Source organism: Chlorocebus sabaeus, chromosome 9, assembly GCF_047675955.1.
Source record: "Chlorocebus sabaeus isolate Y175 chromosome 9, mChlSab1.0.hap1, whole genome shotgun sequence".
NCBI classification, from domain to species: domain Eukaryota; kingdom Metazoa; phylum Chordata; class Mammalia; order Primates; family Cercopithecidae; genus Chlorocebus; species Chlorocebus sabaeus.
This window is the reverse complement of record NC_132912.1, coordinates 90,775,854-90,793,440: the sequence shown is the minus strand read 5'-3', so window position 1 is coordinate 90,793,440 and position 17,587 is coordinate 90,775,854. Positions and strand designations below refer to the sequence as shown.

At 35.5% G+C, this 17,587-nt stretch overlaps 1 protein-coding gene across 1 annotated transcript in view; it reads right to left on the bottom strand.

Moving 5' to 3' along the window:
* Positions 1-17,587, bottom strand: part of PTEN (phosphatase and tensin homolog) — a gene marked incomplete at its 5' end in the record, with an annotated part of 104,064 nt that overhangs the window by 36,644 nt on the left and 49,833 nt on the right. The window contains 2 exons of the mRNA XM_007963471.2: positions 1,487-1,530; positions 7,470-7,514. Of these exons, the coding sequence (XP_007961662.2) occupies positions 1,487-1,530; positions 7,470-7,514 (89 nt within the window). The remainder of the gene's footprint in view (positions 1-1,486; positions 1,531-7,469; positions 7,515-17,587) is intronic.

Genomic DNA, 17,587 nt, shown 5'->3' with positions numbered 1-17,587 from the left:
CTAATAAACTATAGAAAGAACTGCATATTACATTTCATAAAATAAAAATGCTAAGTGTGTTATTTAAAGGTGGTCTTGCAAATATTAGTGTTGTATACACATGTAAATCATTAGGGAAGCCAAGTACTATTTTCCTCCATTTTCTGCAGGAGAATACATTCTGGGAATTTACGCTCAATGGACTGGTAGCATAGGTCACATACAGAGATATGTGAAGGCATACACCAAAGAAATTACTTACAAAATGTATATAATTGCTACCAAAGTTTCAGGTCTTCTCACATGAATTATAAGAGTCCAAGACTTCTCTGTTCACTATAGTCAGAGTTGAGGTTTTTAAAAAACCTTCTTTAGAAACAGGACTATAGATATATCACTATTAATTGTTAATAGTTTCTACCTTAGTTCCACTCTATTAAGATCCTTAAAAACTCTGACTGATACTCAACGTACTATCCTGTGTTACCTAAATATGTGAGAAGTATGTCTTATATCTCCAATCAAGTCACTCATAATATGGTACAGGATACAATCAATTATCCTTTGGTGTGACAGGACAGCTCTTCTGGTAGACAATGACTATCATTATAGGGAGTCAGAAGGACAGCTTTCACTTAGTCATCTGCCTAACTCCATTTTCCCAGTGGTACACAAAAACCTCCAGGAAAACCTGTTAAATGTCTATTTAAAGCAACATAAACCTCAACTAAAGCCTGCTTTGCCTAGTAAGCAACAACCTAAATCCACCAAAAACAAAAACAAAACGTTCTTAGTGAATCTATACCAAATCTCAATCATGAGTGATTTAGAATTTTCAAACCATCTGTCTGAAAGTCCATTCTAGATTTTCAGGAGGGATCAATGGCAAATACATCAATAGTAGCTCATGGCACCCACTTTCTCTTTTTGACTGTCACAGCGGCATCTGCCTAGCTTCTCAACTCTTCAGTTCTCTCATGGTTTAAAGTGTTAGGTCATAGAACTGAGCTGTATTTCACAAATAAAAGTGAAAGTTTTTGTGGGCTCTGAGAATTAACTTATGTCGGAAGTAGAACTCATTTAAAGCAATTCCCTCCTCTCATCCATCAGGTTTCTCTTATCAACATTTGTTATATCCTTTCCTACCTTTTATGTCATTCCTCAACACAGAAGAGTTAAGTAGTTCTGCTTTCTCCCTATAGTTGCTTACTATTAGACCTACTGCCTTAAACAGTAGGTAAACCCTCTCCTTATACTATTTTTAGTCTAGGAATTTTCTTAATTCTTAGTCTACTCTGCACTTCAGTCTTCCTGACAATATTAATAGCTTTATGCAATACTTTTTTCCTAAAAAACAGCAAAATTAATTTTTTTGAAAATTTTTAAGATACTTCTTAAGATAAATATATATCTCACTCAATAATCTAGATGACTCATTATTATGATAGTTAAGATATAGTCTATTGGGTTTAAGTTATACAGCATAGTACAGTACATTCATACCTACCTCTGCAATTAAATTTGGCGGTGTCATAATGTCTTTCAGCACAACTAAAAGAAAAGTTTAAAAGTGATATAAAGTTATCTTTTGCATTTAGGAAGAAAAAAGTACTAATATTAACAAACATTGCCTGAATCTTTATAATGTGACACATATTATGCTGTTTAACATTAATTATTTCATGTAATAAGAATTCTATTAAGTAGATACTATTATCACCCCCATATAATAATAATAAAACCAAAGCTTAAAAGATTAAGTGTATGCAATTAGAGCTAATAAATTTGCTTACAAAACTTGTGATGCCACTAATATAGAGTACTGCAAATTCAGGTGCTTCCATGCTTTCAAATTTCCTTTATGAAAAATTTGCATGCTATTGGAATTTTTTTTTTTTTACAAGTACCTATAAACAACTGACTAGTTTCAATAGTATCTGTATCTCATAGTTAAGCATACATAATTCCCAAACTATTCTTCAAAAAGATATATGTTAAAAATAATAAAAGCATAAGGACAGTAAAGAAAAACTGAATGATGTTAATCTACTTGGACACAATGCTTACCAATTTTTTTTTTTTTTTTTTTTGAGACAGAGTCTTGCTCTGTCGCCCAGGCTGGAGTGCAGTGGCCAGATCTCAGCTCACTGCAAGCTCCGCCTCCCGGGTTTATGCCATTCTCCTGCCTCAGCCTCCCGAGTAGCTGGGACTACAGGTGCCCGCCACTGCACCCGGCTAGTTTTTTTGTATTTTTTAGTAGAGATGGGGTTTCACTATGTTAGCCAGGATGGTCTCGATCTCCTGACCTCGTGATCCGCCCGTCTCGGCCTCCCAAAGTGCTGGGATTACAGGCTTGAGCCAACGCGCCCGGCCACCAATTTTTTTAAAACAGACCTTTCTCCCTGTTGAAAAGCCAATGGTCACCTTTTACAACAGTCTCTCAGGTTGCAAGTTTTAATTACAGTATCAGAGTAACGAAAGAATAAGCAAAAGCAATACAGAATAGTAAAATGCTGACTTGTCATTACTTGAGTATGCTAATATTTGTCTTAATAGCAGTGATATATTCGTTAGTATGTACTGGCTTTCTAATAATTAACAGCCTATGTTTACAAACAATACAAGGCTCAGAAAGAGATCTTATGTATCAGTGTGGCTAGCAGTAGCCTGGTAACTCCAACTACTATGCAAAACAATTTTTTAAAAAATTATTTAAAATAAAATCTTAGCATTTTAAAACAAATAAACGTCCATAGATCCTTAACCTGCAATTTCAATATCCCAAAAGTTCAAAACATCTAACACTTTCTCTTAAGTTTTATGGCAAACTCAACTACAGCAAATCCTGATCTGAAGTACTAAGACTGTATATAATCTTTAATACACTTAGAGTGAAGAGTGAAACATTTCATTTCAGGTATTGACCCACATCCCACTGGGGTGTTTATGTAAAAGTATACGCATCTGTGTTACCTTTTGAAAACTAAAATTGCTGAAAAATGGAAACACTCCTGGCCCCAAGAGTTTCAAATAAGTGATTGTGAACCTGTATTGTACATTTAGAAACCCTGAAAACATCTATAAAGTTTCTCTACTTTAAAGGAAATTCAAAACCAAATTCACATGAAGGTTTAACCAATTATAAATAAACTGAAATCCACTGGTTTCTAACTGGTCAGACCTAAAATAAAACAACTTTCATATTACCACTCAAAACAAGCTTTTCCTTTTTAGTATAATTTAGTATATTGAATTTTTTTAGAAAGAAAATGTATTTAGTAATGACATATGCACATATATGCATCCTTGCTAGTAATTTCATATCCACTGATATGAAAAACAGGAAGAAGAGGACTGACAAAGACGACAGTCACATTTTACACTTTCTTTGGTACAGATAAAAGAGGAGAAATTGTCAATAGTGAAGAATTCATAATGGAGTATTTTATAAGGAATCAGAGATGTAGGACTAGGAAACAGAATCTAAGAAGCTGGTCTCATGACAACACAACAGAAAATAAACGTTAGTTTTGTGCAGCTTAAGTTCTCTAAACTTCCCCTACTTTCTCAGAATCCCAGAACATGTGGTTTGACGAACACTCCTTAAGACTGCCTTAATAAAAATGGCTCTCATATATTACTGTTAAGAGTACTATATGGATGGAAAGTGGAAGTAATGACTACTAAGTGTCAACTAGATGAACACACCTTACAAAGACTTTCCACTTTTTTTGTTTCATCCTCACAACCACGTGATACCTGCTAATATTATCTTCATTTTATATAGGAGAAAGCTAAGAATTAAGAGCATTAAAAAACTTGCTCCAAATAACAGTATACAAATGAAAGAGCAAGAACTCAAGCTCAGTATCTCTGATTACAAAAGTCAAACTTTTTCTACTACTGTTCCATAATTCTACTTATAAAAAAAAAGTTTTACATACAAAAGCAATAACAAATTTTAGTCAAAGCCAGCATTCCTACAACAGCAGTATCTGTCATAAACGACAGAACCAACAGTGACAGTAAAAAGCAAGAAAAAAGTTATGAAAATCTTCACAGGTAAGCATAGCAAATATGGGAGCAAATATACCGGGACTGGTAATGATAAATGTGCTCAGGGAATGGGGGTTGGTAGGATAAGGATGAAGACTTTCTTCTTAAATTAAAATCTCTGATAAATGCCCTCCTTCTACCTACCATCTACCCAGTTTCTTTTAAATTCTTTGCAGTTTGGTAGTGATAAGTCTCGCAACGAACTAAAATTAAAGATACACAAATGGCAAATGGGGTTTAACCATTTAAATTTAACCATTTATATTTCCTTATAACTAAAACTCAAAAGATGCCATTACCTCATATTGGCTTATATGAGACAAGAGAAAGGAATAAACATTTGAAGAATGAGTTTTTATGAAACAAGAGGCAGAAACTGAAGAAAAGAATAAGATTAACAGGAAAAGCTTCCAGAGAAGTGAGACTTGCCATAGAATCAGCTAGGTAGACAGGTCTCTTCTTTACTCTCTTCAATGAAGCTATCACCATCTTACAAAAGAAAACTTAGTAGATAAAAATTAGTAAAGCTAAAGGTTTACCACAAAATGATAAAGCATGTCAAATAAAATATGCACTGAAATACAGTAAATACCTTTTAAAAATGAGTATACAGTGAACACTTAAATTCCTCAAAGGCAAGAAGTATCGATCTCTTTATTCACTATCTCCCCTTCCCCATTCCTACCAGATTATAGAGCAAAGAACAAAAATAAAATATACTTGTACAAAACAAACTTATTAATTCAATTAAGTAACAGTACACCTGAATTTGCTTAATGTTATGAATGCCTGAAGAAAACAGATATAAAAAGATACAATTAATCAGAAAGTCCATATTAAGAACTCTTCTTCACCATGTATATATTAATTGCTGTAAAAGGTTTAACATACTATTAAATGTGGGTATGCCTAGTGCAAATATTTTAAGATCTTCAAATTATGTATGTTTGCAAAGACATATATATCACATATAATACTATCCTAAAAATAAAGGAAATAAAATAGAACACCTGCAGCTTGCCAGACTCACTTACCCAGAACCAGAAATATAAACAGAGGTAGAAAAAAGATAAAGAAGATTGGAAAGTGACATTAGAACTCATAACATGCTATATAGTAGTTCTAGGAACTTCTGAAGTCAGTAAAATTTGGAGAGGTTAAAACGAACAAGCAAAAAAGCAAAACATAAAGGGAATATTGGCATAAACAGTGGATGGTCTGCTACCATATGTACCTGTGTGACCTTGTTCAACTCACTTAACTTCTCTAGGCCTCAGATTCCCCATCTGTAAAATGAGAAGGTTGGACTAAATGATCTCTTTCAGGTACTCTCCAGTTCTGAAAGCCTATGATTCCATGTGGGGAAGGGGCATTAAAATATATGCATTAAAAGCTACCCTCAACTACTAAAGAAACTTCATTAACTTGGGAATCCAATGTTTGGGAATATAAAAACAAACAGGCAGTCAGGTTCCTAGGCTCTCTGCAATGCCAATTTTAACCATAATAATGTAAGTGACCTACAATACTGAGAGTGCAGCTGAAGTCCTAAGTTCTTGAAGCAGGAAGTCACTACACACAGGAATGAAAAGAATTTCCTTCCCTTTCTTTGAATATGTTAAACTAGAATAAAATTTTGAAAAAGGCAGAATTTGTCTCAGGTGTCCTTCGATCTCCATTCTGAGACTCTCTAAATCCCCAATTCTGATAGTCTAACCCTGAAGTGACTCAGTTTAATGGCTTCCAGCTTTTGAAAGTTCGTGTCCTTTTTTATTACTTAGATTCTGAATCCAGTGGTGCAAAAAGTACAAAGCTTTGTGGTTTTTCTTTCCCTCCAAAGAAACACTATGGTATCTGGAACAAGGCTCTTTGTCGGAGAGGAGAGGTTTATTAGGAAAAGAGAAAGACCCCTAAATGCATAGATCATTTGTAAGCTGGGCCCATTAAGTTTCTATAACACCTTTTACTTTCTTTTATCTTGTTGCCTATTGCCACCGTGATTCTCTCCCACCCTCAACACACAGACACCACAATCTGATGATAATGAATTCACTGCCATAAACACTTTTATGCCAACAAGCTTCTTACAATGCCATTCCTTTGGCCTGTAATGTCACTTCCCCTCCTCTCCTTGGCTTGAAAGTCAACCCTTACTGGTTCTTTTCACCCTAGCTCAAACATGCCTTCCTTTATGAAACCTTCTCTATAAGGTGCAATTACTATTGCCAGTATTCTCTTCATCGCAACCTTCTATACAAGAGTTACTTCTGTAATGCTTTGTCTACCTTTTACATTAGAATGTAAGCTACTTGAGAACGGGAACTACATCTTATTCACCTCTGTACGCACCCCTCAACATGTTTTGTGATATCTAATAAGTGATAAGGACTTAACAAACATTTGTTCCTTCATGAATCTGAGAAAAATCAGTGAAAATTTACTGAGAGTAACAATATCGATGTCCACTCCACTCTAAGTACTTCTGCCGTTTTATCACACTAGAAAGATCACTAAATTACAGATAAAAAAGCAACACTCCACAAGACAAGAAGGCACAGAGAATCTTTCTTTCTTTTTAGTAGAAGTTTAAATGCCCACTGAAGGCAGAAGTGAATCTTGTTCTTCCATTTGATAAACTCTATAGAAAAACTGTTAACTGTGGATTAGTATGTATAACTTTACATTAAAAATTTTTCCTATCTATAATTTATAGATATCACATAGGAAAGATAAAGTCAGGTCAAAAAATAATACGTTTTATGTGTCGATTTTTAAAAATCAGAAAATGGTCAATATTTTGAGAAGGAAAGACAGTCTTCAAGGGCAAAAATAGTTAAGTTTTTTCTTCCTTCCTTCCTTTTACCTTTTCACATCTCTACTCCCAAAGTCAAAAGAAAAACAAAATGTTAAAGATAAGGTCAACTAGCTCTATCAATCAGGTGGGCAGTCCTTAAAACTCTGTCCTAGACAAGACAAGCCAACTAATTCAGCAATCTTAAATAACTTATGTTATGTACAGTTAGAGAATGCCCTAACAGCTTTTTCAGTCAATAGCTCTAGAGACACAGGATAAACAAAATTATATTCACTCTAAAGTATACCTCCATGGAAGATGCTATTAGTGCTTTAACAGAAGCTCTGCTGTGAATTACACTTCAAATTACCACACGGTTATGGGCTCAAATATGGGCTAGATGCCAAGTCATTTAAAGCAGATCAAGTAACATGAATCTGTGCCAACATTGTTTTACCTCATCACTACGCTTTCTAAATGATCTAACAATGCTCTTGGACTTCTTGAATTAATTGGTTTAGGAATACAATTCTGTTAAAATATATCTTTAACTCTACCTCACTCTAACAAGTAAGTAACTTTCACTTAATAGTTGTTTCAGAAGATATTTGCAAGCATACAAATAAGAAAACATACTTACAGATTGTATATCTTGTAATGGTTTTTATGCTTTGAATCCAAAAACCTTAAAACAAAACAAACAAACAAAAAGCCACCATTAACAAAAATGAGCTAACATTTGAAATAACATTAATACTATCAAGAAAAACCAAAAGACAGATTTTCTTTTTCCTAATCTCGAATACCATTTAAGTGAAAATAAATAATCCAACAAATATCCCTTCCATGGGTTTAGATCAGTAATCATGTCATTCTTAAATAATTATTACATTACACAGATTTATACAATCTGAAGTAAAGCCAGAGATTTTCAGAGAATATTTTCATAATCTTCTATCTTCAACCTAACATAATGAGATTGAATACTAAGACATAACTTCTTTAAAAAGTATTAGCATTTAGTGCAAGTATACATAGCTCATACAGGTTTACAAGACAGTCATAATCAAGTACTCTTAAAAACAACCCTGAAAATTCAGGCATCATTTTCCCTTCAAACTAAAAACTTTTGATATTTGAAAATCCACGCATTAACTATTAATTCTGTACAAAGGTATTAAGCATTTACACATATATATTCCATTCAATCCTCACAAACATCTGAGAGATAGAGCTTATTAACATTATACAGGAGAGAGAGGTAGGTCTCAAAGAGATTACAGCACTCGCCCAAGGTCATGTACAGCCAAGAAGTCAAAGAATCAATACCAAAGACCTTTCCCTCAAGACAGTTATGAAAGTAAACAACAATTACAGCTAACATAAGCACTTACTATATGACAGCACCTCAGGTATATAAATTGTTTAATCCTCAACCCCCTAAGATAGGCAAAAGAAGGGCTAGAAGACCATAAAGCCGAGGAATTAACAGAATATATAGAATAAAAAGACAAATGAAAATCAGAACACTAAACAAAACCTAAGAGTTCAGGATGTTCAATATTATATTAGGAGTTCCAGAAACAGAGAACACTGAGAAGAAACTGAAGACATAACTCAAGAAAAATACTCAAAACTGAAGGATGTGAGTTTTCAAACTGGAAGGGTACATGAGTACCTGGCAAAACAGATGAAAATAAGACCGAAATACAAGCACACATATCTTATGAAACTTCTGAATACCAAAGAAACAGAAGACCCTAAAAGCTGCCAAAGAAACAGGTTTCATAAAAGAATCTAGAATCAAAATGAGATTATCCTTTTTAACCACAATACTAGCAGCTAAAAAACAATTGGGCAAAACGTTCTGATTTTGAGGGAAAACTCTTCTCAGCCTAGAATTCTATACCAAGCAGACTATTAATCAAGTGTGACTATTTAATAAAGGCATTTCAAAATAAGCAAAATCTCAAATAATTTTGCTTCCCATACACTAGTCAGGAAGTTACTAAAGATGTGCTCCGCCAAAACAAGAGTGGGAAACCATGAAAGAAGATGACAGTTTCCAAGAACTGAAGAATCTAACCCGCAAGAGAGGAAAAGAAAATCCCTAGAATGATGGTGAAGGGACATCTTGAGTAGACAGTCATACAGCAAGCCAGGAAGAACAATTAGCCCAGACTGGGACAGATCAGAAGGCACCTGGAAAAGATAAAACTGATGTAATGCCAAATGTGCTTAAACATGTTGAGAGATTTATACAATTAGGGGTAAGTCTATGAATTAAAGTTAAGAACATTTAAAACTAATTTAAAAAAAAAAAAGAGGGAGACAACTGTTAAGTCCAGGAAGAACAAAACATGCACGAAAAAAGTCACAATATATCATATCACTTAACTATGAATGGCATTTATCTAGTTATAATCCCATAAAAGCTCAATATTGATATAACCAAAATTATAATGTAACTCCTGGCAGGAGTTACAATACAACTACTGGCAAGAAGGATGAGGAGGAAGTCTGAAAATATGTGTATGGTGAGGTGGAGAAAAACAGTACATGAACTTGAATCTGAAAAATTATGTTATAAAGTAGTGCAAGCAGTATTTGTAGCTGTCACCAACATAAATTATATATTTTTATATCACACTACAGTTGTTGCAAATAGGCTACCATCCTTAAAAACAAAGAAACATAGTGCCCCTTGCTTTCAGCATGGTGGCTCTTCCCTGATAAAGAAGGAAATGGAACTCAAGTAGAACACAGAATTCACTGAGGTAAACAGGAAGAGATTAGACTGTTAAGGCTGCTGGAGTTTGGAGAGCGAGGGACTAAGAATTTTGTATGGATTTCATCTCAGGTCCTTGGCTGGGGGCTGGGCTGTCTATGTGCAAGATCTGAAAGCATAATGGAGATGACACCAGAGGTAACGAAATATAATACTGGGAGAAGTTGGAGTTCTGGCCTATGCAGAGTGGAAGAGACCTCATGGAACACCTCAGATACTTAGCTGAGACATTGGAAAGGGCAACCTCGAAGTAAAAACTGTGCCCCAGGACAAAAGACAAATCTGAAATAGGCCTGCCTTAACAAAGAGAACCAAACCTGACAATACTAAATCAACTGTCAATTTAAATGCCTGACAAAATGAAACTCAGCACCCTTAAAGGAAGTAACAATCCAGACTCTCTACATTTCAATATACAATTAAAATTTACTAGACAGGCAAAGCAGAAAAACATGACTTATTACGAAGAAAAAAGAGCAGACAATAAAATCAAGACTCCAAGATGAACCAGATGTTTGAATTAACAGACAATGACTTTAAAACAGTTATTATAAATATGCACAAAGATGTAAAAAAAAAAAAAAAAAGATTACAATGAGTGGAAGATGGAAAGTCTCTGCAGACATAGAAAATACAAAAGACAGCAATTTGAGGCCTCAAAAGTACAATATCTGAGGAAAAAAATCTATTGGATGATCTCAACAGATTGTAGACTGCAGAAGAAAGGCGTGGCAGATTTATTTTCCAAAAATTAGCAAATATTTATCAAGCACCTGTTATGTAACAAATACTACTGTGGGCATAGTGGCAACAGAACTCGAAGTAATGACAACCATAATAATGAATGCTTCCAGCAGCCTGAGAAACCCAATGGAGAACTAGCTTTTGGTATCTCATTTGGAAAACAGCCTAAGGACATTGGACAGCTCCCACCAATCCTAAAATAAATGAAACAGAAAAATTAGCATCTGAAAAAGCAAAATAATTATTTATTTGCTACTTTTTCCCATGGCTAATTCGCTATTTGGTAACCATATATATTTCCCCTTAGTCCATTCTAACACTGCTATAAAGAACTACCTGAGACTGGGTAATTTAGAAGAAGAAATGTTTAATCAGAGGCCTCAGGAAACTTACAATCATGGCGGAAGGCCAAGGGAAAGCAAGCATGTCTCCGCGGCAGGAGTAGGAGGGAGAGAGAGAGCAAAGTGGGGAGGTGCTACACACTTATAAACAAGCAGATCTCAGGAGAACTCTTTTGCCAGACAGCACTAGGGTGATAGTGCTAAAACCATTACAAACCATCCCCATGATCCAATCACCTCCTACCAAGCCCCTCCTCCAACACTGAGGATCACAACTCGACATGAGATTTGGATAGGGACACAGAGCCAAACCATATCACCCCTGCTGCATTCATGTTTAATCAACATTTGATCTTAAAATCCTAGTGTAACTACAGCTGTTACTGCTGTTACTAACACATAAATTTACACATAAATCATCTCTGCCTTAATCCCATCAACACAGGCAAGCTCCAGACATTTCAATTCTTAACCACTGCCTCCTGACCAACTTCAGGATGGTTATTGGAATTACTTCTGTTACATATCCAATACATGGAAAGTAACTATCTTGTTTAAAATGTTCCTGTTTGTAACTTTTACCTGCACAATACTGCTTTCTCCTATACTGTCTTAAGTTAAAGAAAAAATAATAACAGCTTTGAGTAATTCTGCTCAAAAATAGTGATTCCTAGTACTCAAGAAAATCTACTCTCTTTAAATAGCTATAAAGCTGGAGGGAAAAGAAAGAAACAGTGGCAGGCCAGGCATAGTGGCTCACGCCTGTAACCCCAGCACTCTGGGAGGCCAAGGCGGGCAGATCACTTGAGGTCAGGCATTCGAGACTAGCCTGGCTAACATAGTGAAACCCTGCCTCTACCAAAATTACAAAACTTAGTCAAGTATGGTGGAATGCGCCTGTAATCCCAGCTACTGGGGAAGTTGAGGTAGGGAGAATTGCTTGAACCCGGGAGGTGGAGGTTGCAGTGAGCCAAGATCATACCACTGCACCCCAGTCTGGGTAACAAAACAAGACTCCTTCTCAAAAAAAGAAAAAAAAGGAAGAAAGAAACAGTGGTAGAACTGACCTATAACTCACTAAGAAATTCAGAAGGCTATCAAAAATAATACTAAAAACTGTCAAATATTTCTCCCCAGAAATTGTATCATTTTGTGCTTTTACTAACATGCATAAGAGTTCCAGTTAATCTGTATCTTTGCCAATTCCTGTAAGCCCTTTTTTAGCCATTCCAGTAAATATAAGATATCTCATTATGTTTAAATTTTCATTTCCCTGATGACTGATTTTAAACATCTTTTCATATGCCTACTGGCCATCTCTATATCTTCTTTTGTAAAATTTATTTTTACATTTTTTGCTCTTTCTCTCTTTTTTTTTTTTTTTTTTTTTGAGACAGGATCTCACTGTGTTGCTCAGGCAAGGTTGCAGTGGTGCGATCACAGCTCACTGCAACCTCCGCCTCCCAGGCTCAAGCTATCCTTCTACCTCAGCCTCCCAAACAGCTAGGACTACAGGCGCATGCTACCATGCGCAGTTAATTTTTTGTATTTTTTTATTTTGTAGGGACTGGGTTTCACCATGTTGCCCAGGCTGGTCTCAAATTCCTGGGCTCAAGCAATTCACCCGCCTCAGCCTCCAAAAGTGCTGGCATTACAGGCGTGAGCCACTACACCCAGCCTGCCCTTCTCTTTATGGGGTTATCTTCTCATTATGAAGTTGTAAGAGCATGTTTATGTATATATTATACATTCAAGTCCCTTTTCAGATATACGTATTGCAAATATTTTCCCCAAGGCTGCTTGCCTTTTCATTTTCTTGAGTCTTTCAACGAGCAGAAATTTTTAATATTGGTAAGTCAAATTTGTCCATTTTTTTCTTATATGGTTAATTTTATATATACTGTCTAAGAAATCTTTAAACCAAAAGTCACAGAGATTTTCTCCTATGTTTTCATCTAGAAGTTTTATATTTTTAAATTTTATTTTTACATTTAGGTCAACAATCCATTTCAAATTAATTTTTGTGTATGATAAGATGTAAAAGTCAAGGTTCACTTTGTTTTCTCTATTGTTCCAGTATTACTTGTTTAAAACACTATCCTTTTCCCGTGAATAATCTCAGCACCTTTGTCAACAAATGTGTATGTGAGCTTTTCTGGAATCTACTCTGTTCAACTGATCTTACGTTATGTGACCCAACAATTCTACTCAAAGGTACTGAATAAACAGAAACAAAAATGTATGTCCACAAAAGTCTTGCACATGAATGCTTAAAGCAGCTTTGTTCATAACAGACCCAACTGAAAACAACTCAAATGCCCGCCACACTAGTAAAGAAATGTCATATCCATACAATGTAATATTACTCAGCAAGAAAAAAGAACAAATTATTGATACAAGCAACAACAGGGATAAATTTCAAAAATATTATACTAAAAGAAAAAAACCAGACACAAAAAGGAATGCATACTATATGATTGTATTTATATATAATCCTAGTATAGGCAAAACATCTATGGTGATAGAAAGCAGATCAGAGATTGCCTGAGACCAGGTTTGGGGACTGGACTACAAATGGGCATGAGGGAAACTTTTTATAAAGCGAGTGTTCTAAATCTTGGTTGCTGTGGTGTTTACAAGAAGGGGTGTGTGTGTGTGTGTGTGTGTGTATCAAAAGTCAATGAACTGTACATTTAAAATGGATAGATTTTACTGCATATAAATTATACTCCAATAAAGTTAATTTTAAAAATATAAAAAAAGTAATAAAAATAGCCTCTGATTTAGAAATATTAGTATGTAAAATGCAACCTACCTTTAAAAAGTTTATTTTGCTTCAACTAGAGGATAGCAACAAAAGGAGTACATCATCTTTAGGAATTAGAACTTTTTAGAATGAGAGGCAGAATGACACGGTATAGAATAGCACTGTCTAACAGAACTTTTTGCAATAATGAAAATGTTCTGTATCCATGCTGTCTTAATACAGTAGTCACTAGCCACATGTAGCTACTGAGCACGTGAAATGTAGCTAGCAAAAACAACTGAGTAAATTTATTTTATTTTATTTACATTTAAACATAAATAGCTACATGTGGCTAGTGGCTACCTACACTGGATAACAGATATCTAGAAGTATTTATCTATGGAAAAAAAAAAATCTACTGGGATACAATACACATGCTTCCTAGTCAGGTAGTAGGAATGGGTACATCCCTAGAATAGAGCATAAAACTGGAATGGAGAAAAGGTACAGTAAAAATTAGAGACTTCACAACTGTCAAAATATATACTAAATGTATTTTCAACTACATGCAGCTTACCAATAAATTCTTGCTATGCTTGATTAATTTGCTTCTGTCATTAGATTAGAAAGAAACTATAATTCTGGATATATTTCTAACCAAGAATGAGGAACAAGTCTGAGTGGAAATGCCAGGAAACAGGGAGAAAGTGTTCACATAATTTTAGAGTTCACGTCAGACAAGGAAGGAAATACTGGTGTAGTTAGATATGATACAGATCAGTAAAACAGATTTCAAAAGCTTCATTTAAATAACAGGCTATGAATTCATAACTCAACCTATAATGAAAGACTTGTGGTTTTAAAAACTAAAATTCTGTATAAACAACTACAAATGACTCTAGTTTTAAAAAGACAAAGGAGGAAATACAGAAATTACCTAAAATCAACCAACACAGCTGCAGTGAATTTACCTTCAAAGCTCAGATTTAAAAGGTACATATATATATTATAATAGCTAAAAAAGGGGACAGGGAGAGAGAACCACAGATGAAACAAAACAGCAGCATATATAAAGGAATGTGAAAATAGTAAAAACGAAAGGCTTGGAGGGGAGAATGTTCATACCAAAAAGAACAATAAAAAAATTAGGCCAAGTGCAGGGGCCGACACCTGTAATCCCAGCACTTTGGGAGGCCAAAACAGGCAGATCACTTGAGGTCAGGAGTTCAAGACCAGCTGGCCAACATGGTAAAGTCCCATATCTACTAAAAATACAAAAATTAGCTGGGCATCGTGGCACATGCCTGTAGTCCCAGCTACTCAGGAGGCTACGGCAGGAGAATTGCTTGAACCTGGGAGGCAGTGGTTGCGGTGAGCCAAGACTGCGGCACTGCACTCCAGCCTGGGCAACAGAGTGAGACTTTGTCTCAAAAAAGAAAATAGAAATTAGACTCCCACACATTAAACAGTTATATAATGCTAAAGACAAGGAAAAAGGCAGGAACTCTTAAATTCCCTTTTCACTTTTACCTTCTCTATTCAAGAGAAGATGATTCAGTAAGTCAGGAGTAGTGGGCACACAACATTTCTCTTTATTAAAAGCATTTTCTACTTGCTAATTTAAGAAAGGTGACTTTTGAAGAATATTTGTTAATAAACAATCAATAATGCAAAACAAAAGATAACCCACCAAGTTCTTTATGATATTATTGTTTCATCTGTATTTTGTAGTCACAAAATTCAAATGGCAAGACAGGTAGAACATTAGACAACTGTCTGAAGAAAGAGTAAAATTGTTTTCCTGAAAATCATTAAGGAAAACACAAACAACCTAAAAGAAAAATAAGTTGAAAATAGGGTCAGTTATATACATACACACACACCAAAAAGTACGTAAGACCAATACATCAAAAAGTCGCTAAACCTCACAATTAAAACAACACAATCAAATAACAAGATAGCATTTTTTGCCAACAAGCTATAAAAAGTTAAAGTTTGAAACTATTCAGTTTGCCAAGGTTAGTGGGGATAGAAGGAAGAAGCACTCTTGAACAGTAAGTATATAAAATATCATTTTTGAAGGCACAAGTTTAAACCATAGATGCAATGGACCTAGCAACTCCACTGCTAAGACTTTGCCTTAAAGATATACTTGGAAAAGACAACAAGATACATATGTGAACTGTTCTCAATGACAAAAAAGAACTGGAAACAACTTATATATTCATCATGGGGCCTGTTAATTATAGCATGATCATAAAATGAAACAAAAGGTTCTTAATAAAAGAATCAGGTAGGTAGATATCCACAACAATATGGAAGATTCCTCAGACAAAAAATTTTTGAAAGGAGCTGAACAGTGGTAGTATGTTCCCATTTGGTTTTCTTAAAAAGTGGGTAAACGATGAAAACAGTTTTCAAAAGAATACGTGAAACTTTAAATTATAGATATAGTTGGGAAGAGGGTAAAATAGGAGAAATTTGTAGGGGATATTTGTTATCTTCAGGCTGTTAGGCAATCAAAATACCATTCCAATTTGGAGATAATTTCAAGAGATTAGAAGCAGGTACTTCTTTCCTCATCTTTCTCTTAACACATGTACAGGCCTGATACCAACTATTCATAGGTCTTTTTGCTGTGGATACCAAATCCTAGTGAGGACAAGGTACAGGAGAGTCAGAGATTATTTCTAGAGATCACCAGAGGAGCTGAGTTAATGAGCACAGTCACCAGTTTTGAGGCATAGTGGCAGTACCTATTACACCAAGTGTCCAAGCAGCAAAGTCCTAAGAAGATTGTTCCTGTTGAAACCTTGTGGCCATGCCTTGCTTCCCCCTTAGCTTCCAACTATCTTCCAAGTCTTGTTCTCAAACTATGACCTACCTAATACTTTTTTAAAAATTCCTTTCTGATTAGGTAAATCAGAGTCTCTTTCTATCATTTGCAAGGAAGAATTCTGGTTTCTTTTACAGTATTTTCCCATAATTTTGTTTTGAGTGAGGGTTGGTGAAACCATGCTCTTTTGTGAGCTCCCTTTAATATTTGAACTTTATAACTTCTTACCTACCACTGTGAGCAACTGAGAGACTTGCAGGAGATTTAACAATCTATTTAAAAGAAACTATTACAACATTTTAAAAAGGGGATGAGGTATGTTCTCTCAAATAACTTGACTATTACTTAGGGAAACATTCACCATGGCTGCCCCTCCCACTTCCTTCTCTTTCCTCCCAAGGATTTCATGCCCACAGTTGGCTGATTGCCTTATAAGTCTGACACAATAGAAAGGCGGAAAAAAAAGCAAGAAAACAGCACTTTCCAAGGGAAATGGGAAAATCTGCCTATAGATACTTGGAAAGTAGAGACTAAAAAAGTAGATAAAAGCAGCGAGGTAATACTCCCAAAACTTGGATAATCTAGACTACAAATCTTTCTAATACACACATATCTTACTTCAAATAATTTCAATATGTAAACATCTAAACTCATTAATGAAAGACTCACAGAACTGAGAACAGTTTTTTTTTGTTTGTTTTTTACTTTCTTGTGTATAAATTATACTTCAATAAGCCTAACTTTTTAAAAAGCTTCGCATGCTGCAAAATATCCCGTATGGGCAGACCTCTTACCTGGGCAAGGAAAGAGGGCAGAAAAAAGAAACAAGCACAAGAATGTGGGGCTACTCAAGAGAGTGCAGTAGTGGGGCATTAACAGCACAGACCTCAGTATGTACTTGTGAAGACTGGCGGTCTTGGGGATTAAGAACTGGCACCTCTGATTGTTAGTCTGGAGCAGCTTCTACCTCCCTGGGAAGCCACTGCGCTCTCTATCCCACCCCTGAGGGAATAGGGAAGGAACAGCACAGCAGGCTTGCCCTGGGCCTGACAATGACCCATGTAGGTGGGGACACCAGGTACCGGCCCCAGCAGAGATGGTTTTCAGGTATACCGGTTGCTGCGCCTTCTGAAACTCACGGGGTAGCACTCAGACCATGCAGGCCCAAAGCCCTGATGCCTCCTGCGGGTTACACTTCCTGATACTTGCAAAAGGCTAGCAAGAGATGCACCCTTAAGCAGGGTGAGAAAATCTGTCTTTATTTTTTAGTTTCTTTACTTTCTTCACAGTTCCTATGAAACAG